The 15,012-nt window shown below is 45.8% G+C and overlaps 1 protein-coding gene across 1 annotated transcript; it reads right to left on the bottom strand.

Annotated features, from left to right (window-relative positions):
* Window positions 1-106: 106 nt before the first annotated feature.
* On the bottom strand, window positions 107-6,984 carry KLF16 (KLF transcription factor 16). Its single transcript, XM_089535488.1, has 2 exons — window positions 6,632-6,984; window positions 107-3,503 (listed from the first exon to the last, which is right to left on the bottom strand). Exons 1-2 carry the CDS (start codon window positions 6,936-6,938, stop codon window positions 3,193-3,195), a joined length of 618 nt encoding a protein of 205 aa, XP_089391614.1. The 5' UTR covers window positions 6,939-6,984; the 3' UTR covers window positions 107-3,192.
* Between the last annotated feature and the right edge of the window lie 8,028 nt (window positions 6,985-15,012).

The following is a 15,012-nucleotide window of genomic DNA, read 5'->3' as shown; positions in this document are numbered from 1 at the left end:
TCCAACGCTCAAAATAGAACAATACACTGTAATGTACAGTATAGAGACCCAGTAGTTAAAACCAGAGTTTAAACAAAACATTTATTGAAAAGCACAATTTGGGCTCATAGACACACTCACACACAAAACAAACTTCAGTGCTTTTTAAAAAAACAATACAAGTTTGAAGGTAAAGGGAATGGATCATTTCTTTCCCATTCTTGCATTTTGCACTTCACAACACACAAAAATATACCACTCAAGATAGAAATCTGCTGGATTTGAGGTCCAAAAGTAGAACCGAGCATAAATTAAGATACAGATATATAGATATATTATCATCTAAAGAAAAGGCCTCCTTTATACAAGTGATTGTGGCAGAGGCCCTGAGGTCACATTCATTTCTTAAATAGCCTGATCTTAAGTTATATATATATATATATATATATATATATATATACACATACATACATACATACAGGCTTAATTATTCAATTGGAATTGATTGGTTGGTTTGTTGGTGGTTAATACAGGTCCAAAACCCACTGCAGAAATAATAACAGTTTGAGACCACTTTAACTGCTTTGGCTCAGTGTTAGGGAATCCTGGGACTTGTAGTTTTGTGAAATAGCTTTGTCAGAGCGCTCTAGTGACACAATAAACTACAATTCCCAGGATTCCCTAGCACTGAGCCAGAGCAGTTAAAGCAGTCCCAAACTGGATTATTTTTGCAGTGTGTTTTGCATCACAGTCTTTCTTCCTCCCTCACTTGCTTTCCTTAGACGTCTTCCTCAAAGGTCTTCTTGATTTATAGAGGAAGAAATGCATAAGCAGCTTTGCATTTATATAAAAATCCGGAAGGGATGGAGGGACATCAACTCACAGAGTTGGAAGGGATGCCATTGCATGGGAACCATGGAGGTATCAAGGGGGATTTGGGTCACCACGCTAAAAATAAAACATTTCCACCACAATTTTAAAAAAATTCAAAAATACAAATTTCTTCTCTAATGCTTGCAACTAAGGTCCATATAACACAGTGCAGAAATAATCCTGTTTGAGAGTGCTTTAACTGCCCTGGCTCAGTGCTAGGGACTCCTGGGAAATGTAGTTTATTGTGGTTGTTGTGTGCTATAGATTACTCACAGTGGCACTTCTGATGGAGAAGGCTAAATGTCTCAAAAAGCTAGTTCCCAGAATTCCCTAGCACTGAGCCAGGGCAGTTAAAGCAGTCTCAAAGTAGATTATTTCTGCAGTGTGTTTTGGATCCATAATTCCCTGAGATCATAGGGAAGGGAAGCTAGTGCTAAAACATCTGCAGCAATTCCCTTCTCTTCTTCTTTTGAGCTTTTGGAAACGGCTCCCTCTCCCCTGCCCTATATTCTGACATCTACAAGTCCCGAGTTCAAATCCTGTGCGAAAAAGGCACTGTGAGATGTGACAGACTCCCTGAATGCAACCCTAACATCTTCCCAAAGTTCAAGTTTCCTGCGCCAAACAAACAGAGCCATGTTTCCCCCAAAAACACAAAGTGCAAGAGAGAACTCACAGAAAGAGAGATTTTTGCCCTATCCCCAAAAAACCACTAAGGCACCCAAATTCACTCTTGACAACGACAACCAAGAAACCCAATAATGTCTTGATTGTCTTTCAGACACATCCTGAACGCACAGCGATGCACAGAAAGCTGCCACAGAAGTGGGGAGGAAAATGCTTTCTTGCAAACCTGATCATGTACATAAAATGCCCCGAACTTGGATCGGTCCAGCCATGTGCCAAGTAATATCCCAAGGGAGAAAAATGGCTAGAGTCCAGTTGTGGTTTTATCCCGGCGTAAAGGCCGTTACGTACATAGTTGATGCCCTATTTCAGGTTTGCCTAGCCGTTGCGATGTTGACGTCGCACAAGTCCCCATACAGACCATCACACCTGGGCTGTTCAATTGTGAGAAAGCACACAAAGTTATTTCATTCAAGGGATCCCACAAAAACGCCTCCTGATATCCCAGGATGGACTAAATTTATACAAGATGGTGCCATCAATCCTCTTCCTTAGTTCGAACCCCACTGAATCAGCGCATGCACAAATAAACTGCATTGATTCAGTGGGATTTGAACCTAAGAACTCTACAATGGTACTTTTGGTCTCACAATCCACAGCCACTGGGACAACAGAGGCGTTGTTGCTGTTGTTGTTGTGTGCCTTTGAGTCCTTGCCAAGATTTGTTCCAAGGTGGGTTTGCCTCTGCCATCTCAGATATTGCTAGCCATCCTGGCAAGTAGCCATTGATTCCCCCATCTTTTGTAAATTTAGCCAATTTCCATTGGAAACCTGACTGGTTGGCAGCCAGTGTGGCACCTTGTGGCAGTGAGTTCCACAGTTCCACTTTGCGCCATATGAACAAAGTGGAGTGACCTTGCCAGCAATGCCATGTCGGCCACAGAGATGCCAGGTGAATCCCTTTTGTATGGCAAACAGGATAAAAGGTAGTACTCAAGTCCACCGGGGGAATGACCAATGGGTTCAAGGTCTCAGACCGAAGCCGGTTGCCCATCCAGTGACCGTCACCAACAGGACCGAAAAGGGAGGGTCCAGTATATTAATATATTAATTCTTTGGAGAAAGGGGAATGGACGATAACAAGGAGGCATCGCTCCTAGGATTCTGAAAAACAGTATTTCGGAGTAGGACCAAGGTGCATGTAGAGGTCAGGGCCTGAAGTTTGGGTATGCCCTTTTGGAAGGGACTGCAATTCCCAGTATCCTTCATATGCTACGGATAAGGCCTGGCATGCAGACATTTGCAACTACAGCATCCAGCTTTTGTAAGTACAAAATCCTTGATTTTTTTCCAGGCGTGTTTCTCTTTTTGGAGAACAATTCCCAGTATCCCCCAGCCTGGGGCTCAGCTATTTCTTTCTTTGGACAACAATTCTCAGTATCTGTCAGACTGGGGCTCAGGTATCTCTTTTTTCACAACAATTCCCAGCATCCTCCAGCCTGCTTTGGGTCAGGGCTTGTAGGGGTCAGTAACATTTTTGGGACAACAACTCCCCAGTATCCTCCAGGCAATGCAAGCCAGGGAATTGCGGGAGTTGCAGTGTGTGTGTTGGTGTGTGTGTTTTAAAAGGTTGCATTCCCCAGATCTACACAGTCCTGAGATAGACACCAAGCGGCGTGAGTCCCATTGCTTCCGATGTGCCCATTTTACAGATTAGTGAGGATTCAAACTTCCAGGGCTGTCGGAGGCGGGACTTCCTGGGGCAGGACTTCCTGCCAGACTGCTGGCGCCCGAATCGCTGGGGGAAGTGCTGTGCCAGTCGGAGCGTTGGACCATGCCAGGCTGGAAGGCCGGGTGCCGGCGGACGTGTTTGGAGAGGTGGTCGCTCCGCATGAAGCGCTTCTCGCACAGAGGGCATGCGAAGCGCTTTTCGCCAGTGTGGGTCCGGAAGTGGCGGGCCAGTTCGTCCGAACGCGCAAACCTCTTTTGGCAACTGGGCCAGTTGCAAGGGAAGGGGCGCTCGCCTGCAAAGAGGAGAGGACAACAAGACAGACTCAGGGCAATGCCTCCGTTCCCAAACTTCAGTGCTTGTTAATTAGTAGAGCCTCCATGGACAGGAGCAGTCGACCTGCAAACATATTCTTGCACGTCTTTAAGATGTTACTGACTTATGGAGACCCTAAGGGGACCCATCAATAGGGTTTCTTGGCAAATTTTGTTCAGAGGGGGTTTGCCATTGCCTTCCCCTGAGGCTGTGAGAGTGTGACTTGCCCAAACTCACTCAATAGGTTTCATGGCCAATAGGGAATTCAAACCCTGGTCTCTAGAGTTGTAATTCGACATTCAAACCATTAGACCCATGCTAGGTATGTGTTTTGTTTTAAAAACAAAAATACTTTGTGGCAGGGAGGGAAAGTTACACAAATGTTGCAGGGAAACCGATGTGTATTGTTTGTGCAGAGAGGAGTAAAAATATTACAACAGAAGTAAGTTGAGGACATTTTAAAAATAAATGAAAAAGCCATAGAAACCACCCTCTTCTCCTCTTCCTGCTGCTGACTTTTGCACTTTTAATTCATTTTGCAGCAATGGAAGTAAGCTGATGACAAAAGGGGGAGGAGGAGTGAGAAACCGGGACGTTTGAAAGGCGGGTGAAAAAGTGGAATGGCAGAGGAGTAATTGGGAATATCCACGGCAGACTGTGACAATTGCAAGGTAGGAGTTTGGGTTTAGGACCGGAGAAACCTGGCATTCTCGTTTTTGGCACACACCTTCCTTCCAATGCCCAGATGCCAATGATTCACCCACAGATTTTGGCATGGAGGCAAGGCGTGCCAGTTGTCAAACTGGTGGTTACTCACAGTTTATGGGGCGTGTGGGGCAGAGATGGGGAGAGATGGATGAACCACCTTTGCCCATGGCGTATGGATCTCCTGCAATATTTGGGAGAAGAAAATGGAGGCCACGATGCTGAGATACAGAGTGGAATGAGGCACATTTAAAGTCACACATGTAATTTCCATAAAAATAATTCACACTTTTAAAGAAGAGGAGAGCTGAGTGTTTGGTGGCAGAACAAGATGTATGGCTTTTGCCCAGGCAATGTCGATAAGATGTAGTTTTCCACCCACACAGAGATTAAAAGGGTGCGGAGCATTGCTTGGCACATGCCATCATGGCACACTCGAGGGAACAGTGCCAGAGACATGGGCTTTTTGGCTCACTTGCTCCTTCATCATCTACCTGTCTTATGGCCATCAGAGGAAAAAACCCTGCCCAAATTCAGAATACAGGAAGCAACCCTGGCCAGAACCCAAACTTAAATATGTTTCATATCATCCAAATATCCCAATTATAATCTGTCTTTTTCAGCTGGTCAACATCTGCACTGCAGAATTAAGCACTTTATGACACTGCTTTAACTGTCATGGCTCCATGAAATGGAATCCTGGGATGTGTAGTTTGTTGCGGCGCCAAAACTCCCTGACGGAGAAAGCTAAATATCTCACCAAACTGCAGATACCAGACTAAATATCCCATCAAACTGCAAATACCTTAGTTTTTTTGTGGGTTTAGAGAAGATACCAGTAAACGATCAGGAATAACTTCTTCCAGAACATGGCCACATAGCCCCCAAAACCCCACAAAAAACTATGGATGCTAGCTGTGAAAGCCTTCTGACTTCACATTGCAAATACCTTTCTTGGCAAGATTTGTTCAGAGGAGGTTTTCCTTTGCCTTCCTCTGAGGCTGAGAGAGTGTGCCCTACCCAAGGTGGGTTTCCAGGGTTGTGAGGGGATTTGAACTCTGGTCTCTCAGAGTCCTGGTCCAGCATCCAAACCACGGCACAGATATTCTGGAAGAATGAAAGAATTTACTATCCCCATTTCTGAAAGTCACAGTTTTCGGGAGGGCCACATGCCACTGAGGGCAAAGGCGGTTTTGACCTAAGCGGACACTTCCGCACCACTTCTCTCAAGGGACATATGTAGCCTGACTGACCGTTGCTAACTGCCCCTTGGAAAGAAACCTATCCAGTCCCATTCGCCCTACAGCAAGGTCCAGCCGCACCCCAAATCCACAAAACAGGGACCTAAGGATTCTGGGTGTTATTGTACATCCCCTTTCAGCTGCAGGGCCTTCACCATCCAGGGCTTGATTATATTCCAAACAGCAAGGCTTGATGTTGCCATTTTAATAAAAGGGATGCCATTTTACTGCACCAATGCATGCTGGGGGCCTTGCGCATCCACGGATTTTGGTATCCACAAGGGATCCTGCAAACAAACCCCAGATGATACCAAGGACCCACTGTAGTAATAGTAGTAGTAATCGTAATAATAGTAATAATGCCCCATTGCACATAATAGGACGTGAGCATCTATGAAGTATCCTGTAACCAAATCTTCGAGGACACCAAGGGTCCACTGTAATAACAACAATAACAGTAACTACCGTAATAATCAAAAGAATAAAACCTGCTTCTGTTTAATGGGACATGAGCACCCACAAATTTTGGCATCCACAGGGGGTCCTGGAAGCAAATCTCAGTGGATGCCAGGGCCCACTGTAGTAATAGTAGTAGTAATAATAATAATAATAATAATACCCCATTGTATATCATGGGACTTGAGCATCCAAGGGTTTTGGTATCCACAGGAGGTCCTGAAACCGAACTCTGGCAGATACCAAGGGCCCACTGTAATAATAATAATACTGTCCCATTGTATTGAATGGGACTTGAGCATTCATGGATTCATGGGGGGGGGGGAGCTGGAATTATTAGAGTGAGGCCTTTGAATCCAGTGGAGTGGGCCCAGGGGATTCCAAGGACTCCCTCTAATAATAACAATAACAATACCCCATTATATTTAATAGGACTTGAGCATCCCTAGATTTTGGCATCTAGGGTGGGTTCTGGGACCAGACCTTAGTGCACCCCAAAAGCCCCCACAGTAATCCTCCTCCTCCTCCCCCTTAGTATGACTTGAGCATCCCCAAGTTTTGGCTTCCAGGGTGGATCCTGGCCCCAGTCCCCCAGTCCCCCCTTCCTTTTCCCTGTTGCCTTCCCCTTCTCCTGGCAAGGGGGGCAAGGCAGGGAGGCGAGGCTTCCGGGGCCGGAGGGGCTGCTGCTGCTGCTGCTGCTGCTTACCGGTGTGGCTGCGGAGGTGGGCCTTGAGGTGGGAGGCCTTGCCGTAGCCCTTGGGGCAGCCTGGGAAGGGGCAGCGGTGCCTCCTGGCCTGGGGGGGCTCCGAGGGGGGCAGAGGGTCCCTGGTGCCCCCCATCGGAGAGGAAGAAGGACCCAGGCTGGCATGGTGGAAGGCATGGCCAGGGCTGGGGGCCAAGGGGTGCCCTCCATTCCCAGCCCCCCAGTTTCTTTGGGGGGCCACTGGGTGGACCGAGACCCCCCTGGAGATGGAGACCAGGCACTCGGCCGCCAGGTAGTCCAAGCCCGACATCCTCAGCCCTTTTGGGTGCTCCCCAGGAGAAGGAGAAGGAAAGCTGGCCAGATGCGCTCCAGGGCGCAACGTGGAGAGAAGGAAGGAAGGAAGGAAGGAAGGAAGGAAGGAAGGAAGGGGAGGAAGGAGCAGCCCTGGTCCCCGCCCCACACTGGACCTGGAGGGCCTTGGGCAGAGGGCAAGGCCAGGCCACAGACCTCCTCCTCCTCCTCCACCCCAAAAGATGGAGAAGGAGGAATGGAGGAGCCTCCTGTCTTCCTTCCTTCTGCCCTTGGCTCTGAAAGCCAAGGCAAGCCCTTCTGGGCACATCTGGCCAAGCAAAGCCCACCAGGAGTTGGAAAGGGCTTCAAGGCCCACAGCCCAAGGGCAATGGGAAGCCTCCCCTGCAGATACTGCTTGGCCCTCTCTTGGACTCTGGGCATGTCTCAGCCTCAGAGGAAGGCAAGCCAGACCCCTCTGGACACATCTGGGCAAGAAAGGCCCATCCGAGGGTCCCCAGGACTTGCAAAGCACTCCAAAGACACACAGCCAAATGAAACGGGAAGCGGCACTTTTGGAGATACTTGGCCTTGCTCTTGGAGTTTGGGCAAGTCGCACTCTCTCAGCCTCAGTGAAGGCAATGGCAGACCTCCTCTGAACAACTCTGGGCAAGAAAAACACATCATTTGGGTTGTCAGAAATTGGAAAGTACCTGAAGGCACACAACAAAAATGGAACAGAAAGCATCACTTTGAGATCTTTGCCCTTGCTGCTGGACTTTGGGCAAGAAGTCACACTCTCTCAGCCTCAGGGGAAGGCAATAGCAAACCTCCTCTCAATAAATTTGACCACAAAAACCCCATCATAGGGGTTGCCATAAGCTGGAAAGGACCTGAAGGCACTTAAGAAAATGGAACGGGAAGCATCACTTTGAGATATTTGGCCTTGCTCTTGGACTTTGAGCAAGTCGCACTCTCTCAGCCTCAAGGGAAGGCAATGGCAAACCTCCTCTGAACAAATCTGGACAAGAAAAGCCCATCATAGGGTTGCCTCAGGGCCCACATAAGTTGGAAAGGACTTCAACGCACACAATAACACAGACAGCAGCAGCATATGAGAGTCAATGTGGCCGGTTTAGTGGTTTGGGTGTTGGACTATGACTCTGGCGACCAGGGTTTGGTCCCTGCTCAGCCATGGAAACCCATTGGGGGACCCTTGGACAAGTCACACTCTCTCAGCCTCAAAGGAAGGCAGTGGCAAACAAATCCAGCCAAGAAAACCCCAGGATGAAGTCGCCTTAAGGTTACCATAAATTGGAAAGGACTTGAACCAACAATGCAGTGCAGAGTCTGTTTGGGTCTGTTGGGATGCAATGCTGGGATTGTGGGTTAGAAAAGGAGCTCTATAATAATAATGATAATAATAATAACAACAACAACAGAAGTCACACTCTCTCAGCCTCAGAACATGGTAATGGCAAAACCCCTCTGTGAAGAAAATCCCATTTGGAAGCGTTGGCTAACAAACACAAGTAGAAAGACTTTTTATAAGTCAGTTTAAAGGTATGTCATGGCAAGAGTACATTTAATGTCATTTTTAACATTTTCAGTGTGTCTTTTTGCCTTCAAGCTCTCCAGGTTTCAAGCATCTCCCTTTACTTCTACAGTAGACCTTCCACAATCATTAAAACTGAAGTTATAAGACAATTATTTAAGGCTTTTCCAAGACCCAGAGGATAAAAAGGCCAGTAATAGCCTACCATCTTCTGATCCAGAAAAGCTAAGCATTTATCTACCAGACGGTTACAGACTTCAATTATTTTTTAACAAATCAAGTTGCTAGTCCTCATATACGTTTCTTTTTAAAGCTGCTAGGAAATACATTGGAAAGGCTGTGGTAGGCAGATGGCTGCCAAATCCTTGAAGGTTTGTCGGTGGCAAATGATGGGTCCGAGGCGAGGTTTCCGGATGGAAAGGCATGTGCTGTCTCCCTCGCAGGGGTGGCATTTCTGCCCCCTTTTCCCAGCTCCAGTCGGGCCCAGAGCCCCGTGGGCTTCCCTTTATCGTCCCAGCCTCCAAGGATCGCCCAGGCATAGGATGACAAAGGGAAAGCCACAGGGCCAAGGGGTTGTGGGTTCGAATTCCCTTCCTTTGCAAAGGTCTGAGCAGAGAAAAATCTGGGATTTTTTTCAAAGCAATGGAGGGGAAAGGATTGGGGCAGAGGAAGAGGGCAGGAAGGGGGAAAGAAGAAAATGGTTATACAAGATGGCACACAAGAGATCCCTTCCCATCCGAACCTGTGGGAAAAAAGGGAAAAAGAAGAGAGTAATTAATGAGGATGACAAACTTGACATTGGAGACTAGGGTTCGAATCCCCGCTCAGCCATAGAAACTCATTGGGAGAACTTGGGCAAGTCACACTCTCTCAGCCTCAAAGGAAGGCAATGGCAAAACCTCTTTATAGTGTTCAAGAGACCATTTGGAAAAGACGTGAAGGCACACAACAACAACTTGGAAATGTTTTTATGAGCTACTCTTTTCCAAAATGCAACCCAGGACTACAAACATCCCTAAAAGGCACCAGGTCTGATCTTGGAAGACAAGCAGGGTCAGCTCTGGTTAATACTTAGGTGGGAGACCACCAACAAATACCAAAGTGCTGTTGCATATATTTCAGAGGAAGGAACTGGCAAAGCCCACCTCTGGATATACTTTTCCCATTTAAGAAGAAACTTCTAAAATCCCTTTTAAAATCCCTTACAGTAGTTGATTTGATCATTCAACTGCCCTAAGAAGGATTTGATGTTCCTGACTCTATCCTCCCCATTATCTTTTAACCTCCCAAATGAAATCCTAGAATAATCCCAGTTTTCTTTTTCTCTGTTAGTTCTCTCCTGAGCAAATATTTGCTCTAAACCTCCCCTATTTACCCTGAATGCTCCTATCATGTTTTGTTCAAAACACAAAGCATTGTCCTAGATTGTCTCCTAAAGGTTGCCTTGGGGGAAATGTTGCATCGGTAAAAATAATATTTTCCTGGGACAATCCTACCCGAATTGGAACTTAAACCGCATTGAATTCAATGGCGTTTCCTTGGATGAAAGTGAACAGTTTAACAGGCACAGTTCCGATTAATCGTCTGCCGTCCCACTTTCTCATCCGCTTTTAAAATGTCCCGGTTTCCATTTCCTCCTTCCAATATCCTCCTTTGTCTTTAGCTTACTTCCATTGCTGGCAAACATTTGAATTCAAAGTGCAAAAGACGTTTGCACTCAATCAACTCACCTTCAAAGTTTGTTTTGAACTTTGAGATGAAATCTCAAAAGCTCCAGATGAAACCATCTTCCAGATGAAATCTCGAAAACTACCATCGAAGATTAGAGGAAAGATCCAGTTTAGCCAACCAAACACTATGCAAAACCGCATTGTCAAGGTATGCAAAATGACGGGCCATTTTGCATCATTTCCACTGGCTGCAAAATTATTTGCAAAGAATCGGCGAGATGCACAGATTTCTAGATTCAAACCATGTCTCTCTATTTGAGCCTGCCCAGGTTTTAAGGTCCTTGGGAAGAAAATGTGCATGAGGACATGAAAAAGAGGCTTTTTGATGCCCACAAATTGTGAAACTCCCTGACACAAGAATTTAAGTTAGCTTTTCTTCTGTTTTCTTTCCAAAGGCCTTTCTGTTTACTCATCCCTTTCAGCATTCACTGTTGCAATTGGGATGCATTGATAATTTTTAACAATCTTTTCAAACTGCTTCCAATTAATGTTTCTCACCTGATTGTAATATGAGGTTTTTGTTTGCTTAGAAACATTTGCATTTGCATTTTGAATGTGTCTTGTTTCCGTCTAGTTTGTGAGCCAGTTTGTGTCCTGTATAAATAAAAATGAAAACAATGCAGAGAGGACTCCTTTGCACTATTTTTTAATATTCTTTCAAAATCAGTTTTTGCAAATCCAGGAGGTGCATCCAGCTGCTTTTAAAAACAGGGGTGTGGGGAAATGACACAAGGACTGTTTTTAAAAACAGCTGGATGTTTGTTCTGGTTTTGCAAAAATTGTGATTTTGAAAGAATATTAAAACCTCAGCAAGTCCCAGAAGTATAAAACTAGCCTCCAGACCACACGCATTTGCATATAAAGTCCAGGGAAGGTAAATGAAGGCAGAAAGAAACCAAATTTGCAAAAACACGGAAGGCTGGCATTTCGAGAAGGAAGAAGCAATTTTGATGGCAACCTAGAGGAAATCCTATCCCTCAAACTGGTTGGTCTCTCCTTTTCCGTGAATGAAAATGAGGAGAGAAGGAGAAAGCAGGAGGAAGAGAGAGAAACCAGGACATTTTAAAAGCAGCTGGAAAAGTGGGATGGCAGAGAATTAATTAGGATTGTCCTTTGCCAAAGCAGAAGGAATTAAAAATGCCCCTTGTGTCATGCATTAATATGGACAAGATGTTAATTTTGCAAAGAGATGAGTTAGTTAACTAGAATCAGTTATTTCATTTACTGTATATATTCAACTATAAGTCGACCTTGTGTATAAGTTGAGGGCAGGTTTCGGGACCAAAATTATGGATTTTGATATGACCCATGGATAAGTTGAGGGTAAAACTTAGGGCATGTAATGAAAGATGTAAAGGACAAAGCAAAGGAAAACATTGCCAAAGACAAAATCCCAGCAGACATAATTGTTTGTACTCATACTAAATGCTGGATGGATGAGTGAGTCGAAGGGGATCAGTGCTTCCAAGAGACAGATTAAACTCTTGCCTTTCACTAGAAAATGGATATATAATACGAGTTAAAGTACAGTACTTATATTGACCTGTAGTTAAGTCAATTCAATTTTTTGGGTCAATTTTTTTGACTAAACGCTTTAGACTTATACATGAGTATATACAGTAGTATTTAGGTAGGATGCAAATGTGTAGCTAGTAATGTCCTGGACACACACCATGAATGGCAATGGTCCCTTTTTGGAAAAATTGGCAACGCAACTTCCTATGGACGGACCCCAAAAAGGAATCTTTTTTTATGGACTGCCTTACCGTCTCCAGGTTTGAGGAGTGTTCTTTGGGTGGGCCTTGGGAGTCTCCATCCTCTCCGCCAGGCCCATGCACAGAGGCCAGAGTGCGCTGCGTCTCCCTTTCTCCTTCTTCTCCCCAGACGGTGGAACAGGGGTCCCTCCAGGCTCCTTTTATACCCTCTGCGTCTGTATGACAATCACGTGAAAATCCCAAGTGGTGGAAAGAACAAGAGGGCGCAGGAGGGAGGGCAGGAATTTAAAACCGACTTAAGAGGACTTAATTTGGATCCAGGGAGGAGGAGGAGAGTTTTCCTCTCCCCAGATCCCATGACCGGCCTGAAAGGGGTCCCATGACTCTGGGATGCCAGGCCCCAAAACTCAAAGGGCTTTTTATTCTTTGCCGTGACCTCCAACCGCCTCCGCCCTCCAATTCTTTATCCATGGGGCAAGGAAGGGATGTTCCATCCCATCCCCAGTTTGGCACGAGGGTCCCGTCAAAGCATCCCAAGATGCAGCCATCCATCTCTTTACTGCCAGAAGTCAACAATCCCACAAATAACACCACACCCATGTTCCCTCTCTGCTGCAACAAGTCTTTAGCCTCCACCATTTTGCGGAGGAAAATTTGGGATATCTGTGGACGAACATTACCCGAGAGTGGTTAGGATGGTACGAGGAAGAATGACACAAACTGGGAGAGGTTGCTGAAATTTGCTTTTGCTGGAAAGGCAAGATTTGGCCGCCTCTTCTTGCGTTATTTGAGTGTATTTTGAACTTTGTTTGCAGCAATGGAAGTAAGCTGAGGACAAAGGCGGCAGAGGAGGAGAGAAAAACCAGGATGTTTTAAAAGCAGCTGGAAAAGTGGAGTGGCAAAGGATTAATTGGGACTGTCCCTGCCAAATTGAGACAGTGAGAGGATTCTAAATCCTGCACAACAACACACACTAGAGACATTGATGTTCATGCAACTTGGCAGGCTACGCCAGCGGCTGTATTTTCCTCAGTCTGCCTGCAATTTGGGCCAGAGCAAAGCTAGATTTTGGGCCAGAGGAATGAGTGCATGATTTGACAGTAAAGGGATGCTGGATACCTTCCTTCTCTTCTCTCCTTCTGCTGAGTTAAAGGAGTGCAGTTTTTAGCAATTGAAGTGAGCTGAGGACGAAGGGGGAAGAGGAGAGAGAGGAACCAGGACATTTTAAAAACTGTTGAGAAAGTGGGTTGAGAGAAAATCAATCAGGACTGTCCCTGACAAATTGGGACAATTGGAAATAAAATGATTCCTCCTTTTTTGGAGGTTTTTAAACAGAGGCTGGATGGCCATCAGTCGGGGATGCTTTGATTTTGTATTCTGCATGGCAGAAGCGGGTTACACTGGATGACCCGAAGGGGGGGGTCCCTTCCAACTCTACAATATTATGACCTTAGAAATTTTCCATCGATTTGTCTTGCCCACCACCATGAAACCGTGGGAGTGAGAACCAGAAGTTTGTAATTAAATAAAATAAGTCTGTCGCTTGCTGCTGTCACAAATGCCGCCATCAACAACCAACGTGCACTTTTTTGGCCTTTGGGGGATGCCAATCTTTGCTGTCCCTGTTCCCCCCTAAATCTAACGCTTTCCCCTGTCCCCCCCCCCCCCATTTCCTGGGGAACCTCAGACTCAGGCCAAACTCTCCTCTCGCTGCTTCTTTCTGACAGGAAGTGGATTGCGCCTAAGAGGATAAAAATACATACATATATTTCTTCTCTGGCACAAACACACTGACTTTCTCTCATAGGATTAAGGTCGCTCCAGGCTGTTCCAGCCGCTTTGCTAATCGGAGGCCATTGGGGACAAGCGCAGAGCCACGTGGCTAAAAAAGAGGCCAGAGAGGGAAGAAGGATGGGCAGCGTTTTCCTCCATCTTCCTTCTTAGGATGGGGAAAAATAATCTTATTTCTCTTTGTCCCATGCAAGGGTAGCGGGTTGGAAAGGGATGCCAAGATGAATTCTACTTCTGCTGTTTTCCTTTCACTCCCAAAATTTCCAGCCTTGCAAAAGCTTATAATATCATAGTTTTTTGTATGTTTATCAGGCTATGCGGCCATGTTCTAGAAGAGTTTATTCCTTATGTTTTGCCAGCATCTGTGGCTGGCATCTTCAGAGAATCTCTATATTCCATCAAACTGCAAATGCCTTAGTCTTTAATGGGTTTTTCAGGCTATCTGGCTTCAAAGAAGATGCCAGCCACAGATGCAGGTGAAATGTCAGGAATAAACTCTTCTAGAACATGGCCACATAGACCGAAATACCCACAAAAAACTATGGATGCCGGCCATGAAAGCCTTCGACTTCACTTAAAATATCAGTTTAGGATTTGGAAATCGAGTCCAAGCCACCAAAAACAAAGGTCAGCGTGGCACAGTGGCTTGAGTGTTGGATTATAACCCTGGAGATCCAAGGTTCGAATCCCTGCTTGGCCATGGAAACCCATTGGGTTGCCTTGGACAACTCACACTTTCTCATTCCCAGAGTAAAGTAATGGCAAATCTCCTCTGAACCAACCTTGCCAAAAAAAGAGAGAGAAAGGTAGCTTTGCCTTTGTTGTTGTGTGCCTTCGAGTTGTTTTGGATTTATGGCCACCTTGTCGTGGGGTTTTCTTGGCAAGATTTTGCCTGAGGAGGTTTGCTGTTGCCTTCCTCTGAGGCTGAGAGATTGTCACTTGCCCCAAAGTTACCCAGTGGGTTTCATGGCTGAGCTGGGATTCAAACCCACGTCTCCAGAATTGTAGTCCAATGTGCCTTAAGTCGGAAACAATCTAAAGGCACACAACAATGGAGTGAGCAAACATAGCAAAGGGATGTCTCACAAAACTACAATTCATGGGACTCCATAGCATGAAGCCATGGCAGTTAATGCAGTGTCAAACTGGATTATTGTTGCAATGCAGATACCAAGACAGACAGAAGCTGCCCACTGGATGGAGATTAAAACAAGTTTTGGCACAGAAATCTTCTGAATAACAACAACGCCAATTCTTTCCGCTCCGAGACCCTCTCAGAAAAACCCGAAATGTAGATCTTTCAAA

Source organism: Sceloporus occidentalis, unplaced genomic scaffold (genome assembly GCF_023333645.1).
Source record: "Sceloporus occidentalis isolate IW3139 unplaced genomic scaffold, rSceOcc1.0.p SCAF_8, whole genome shotgun sequence".
NCBI lineage: Eukaryota > Metazoa > Chordata > Lepidosauria > Squamata > Phrynosomatidae > Sceloporus > Sceloporus occidentalis.
The sequence above is the reverse complement of the archived record's forward strand: the minus strand, read 5'-3'. Positions and strand labels throughout refer to the sequence as shown.

Bases quoted from the DNA above. Each gene is read 5' to 3' on its own strand.
- KLF16 (XM_089535488.1), bottom strand. From the start codon at position 6,938: ATGTCGGGCTTGGACTACCTGGCGGCCGAGTGCCTGGTCTCCATCTCC. The intron at 3,504-6,631 runs GTAAGCAGCAGC...TCCTCTTTGCAG, and splicing joins CCACCTCCGCAGCCACACCG to GCGAGCGCCCCTTCCCTTGC.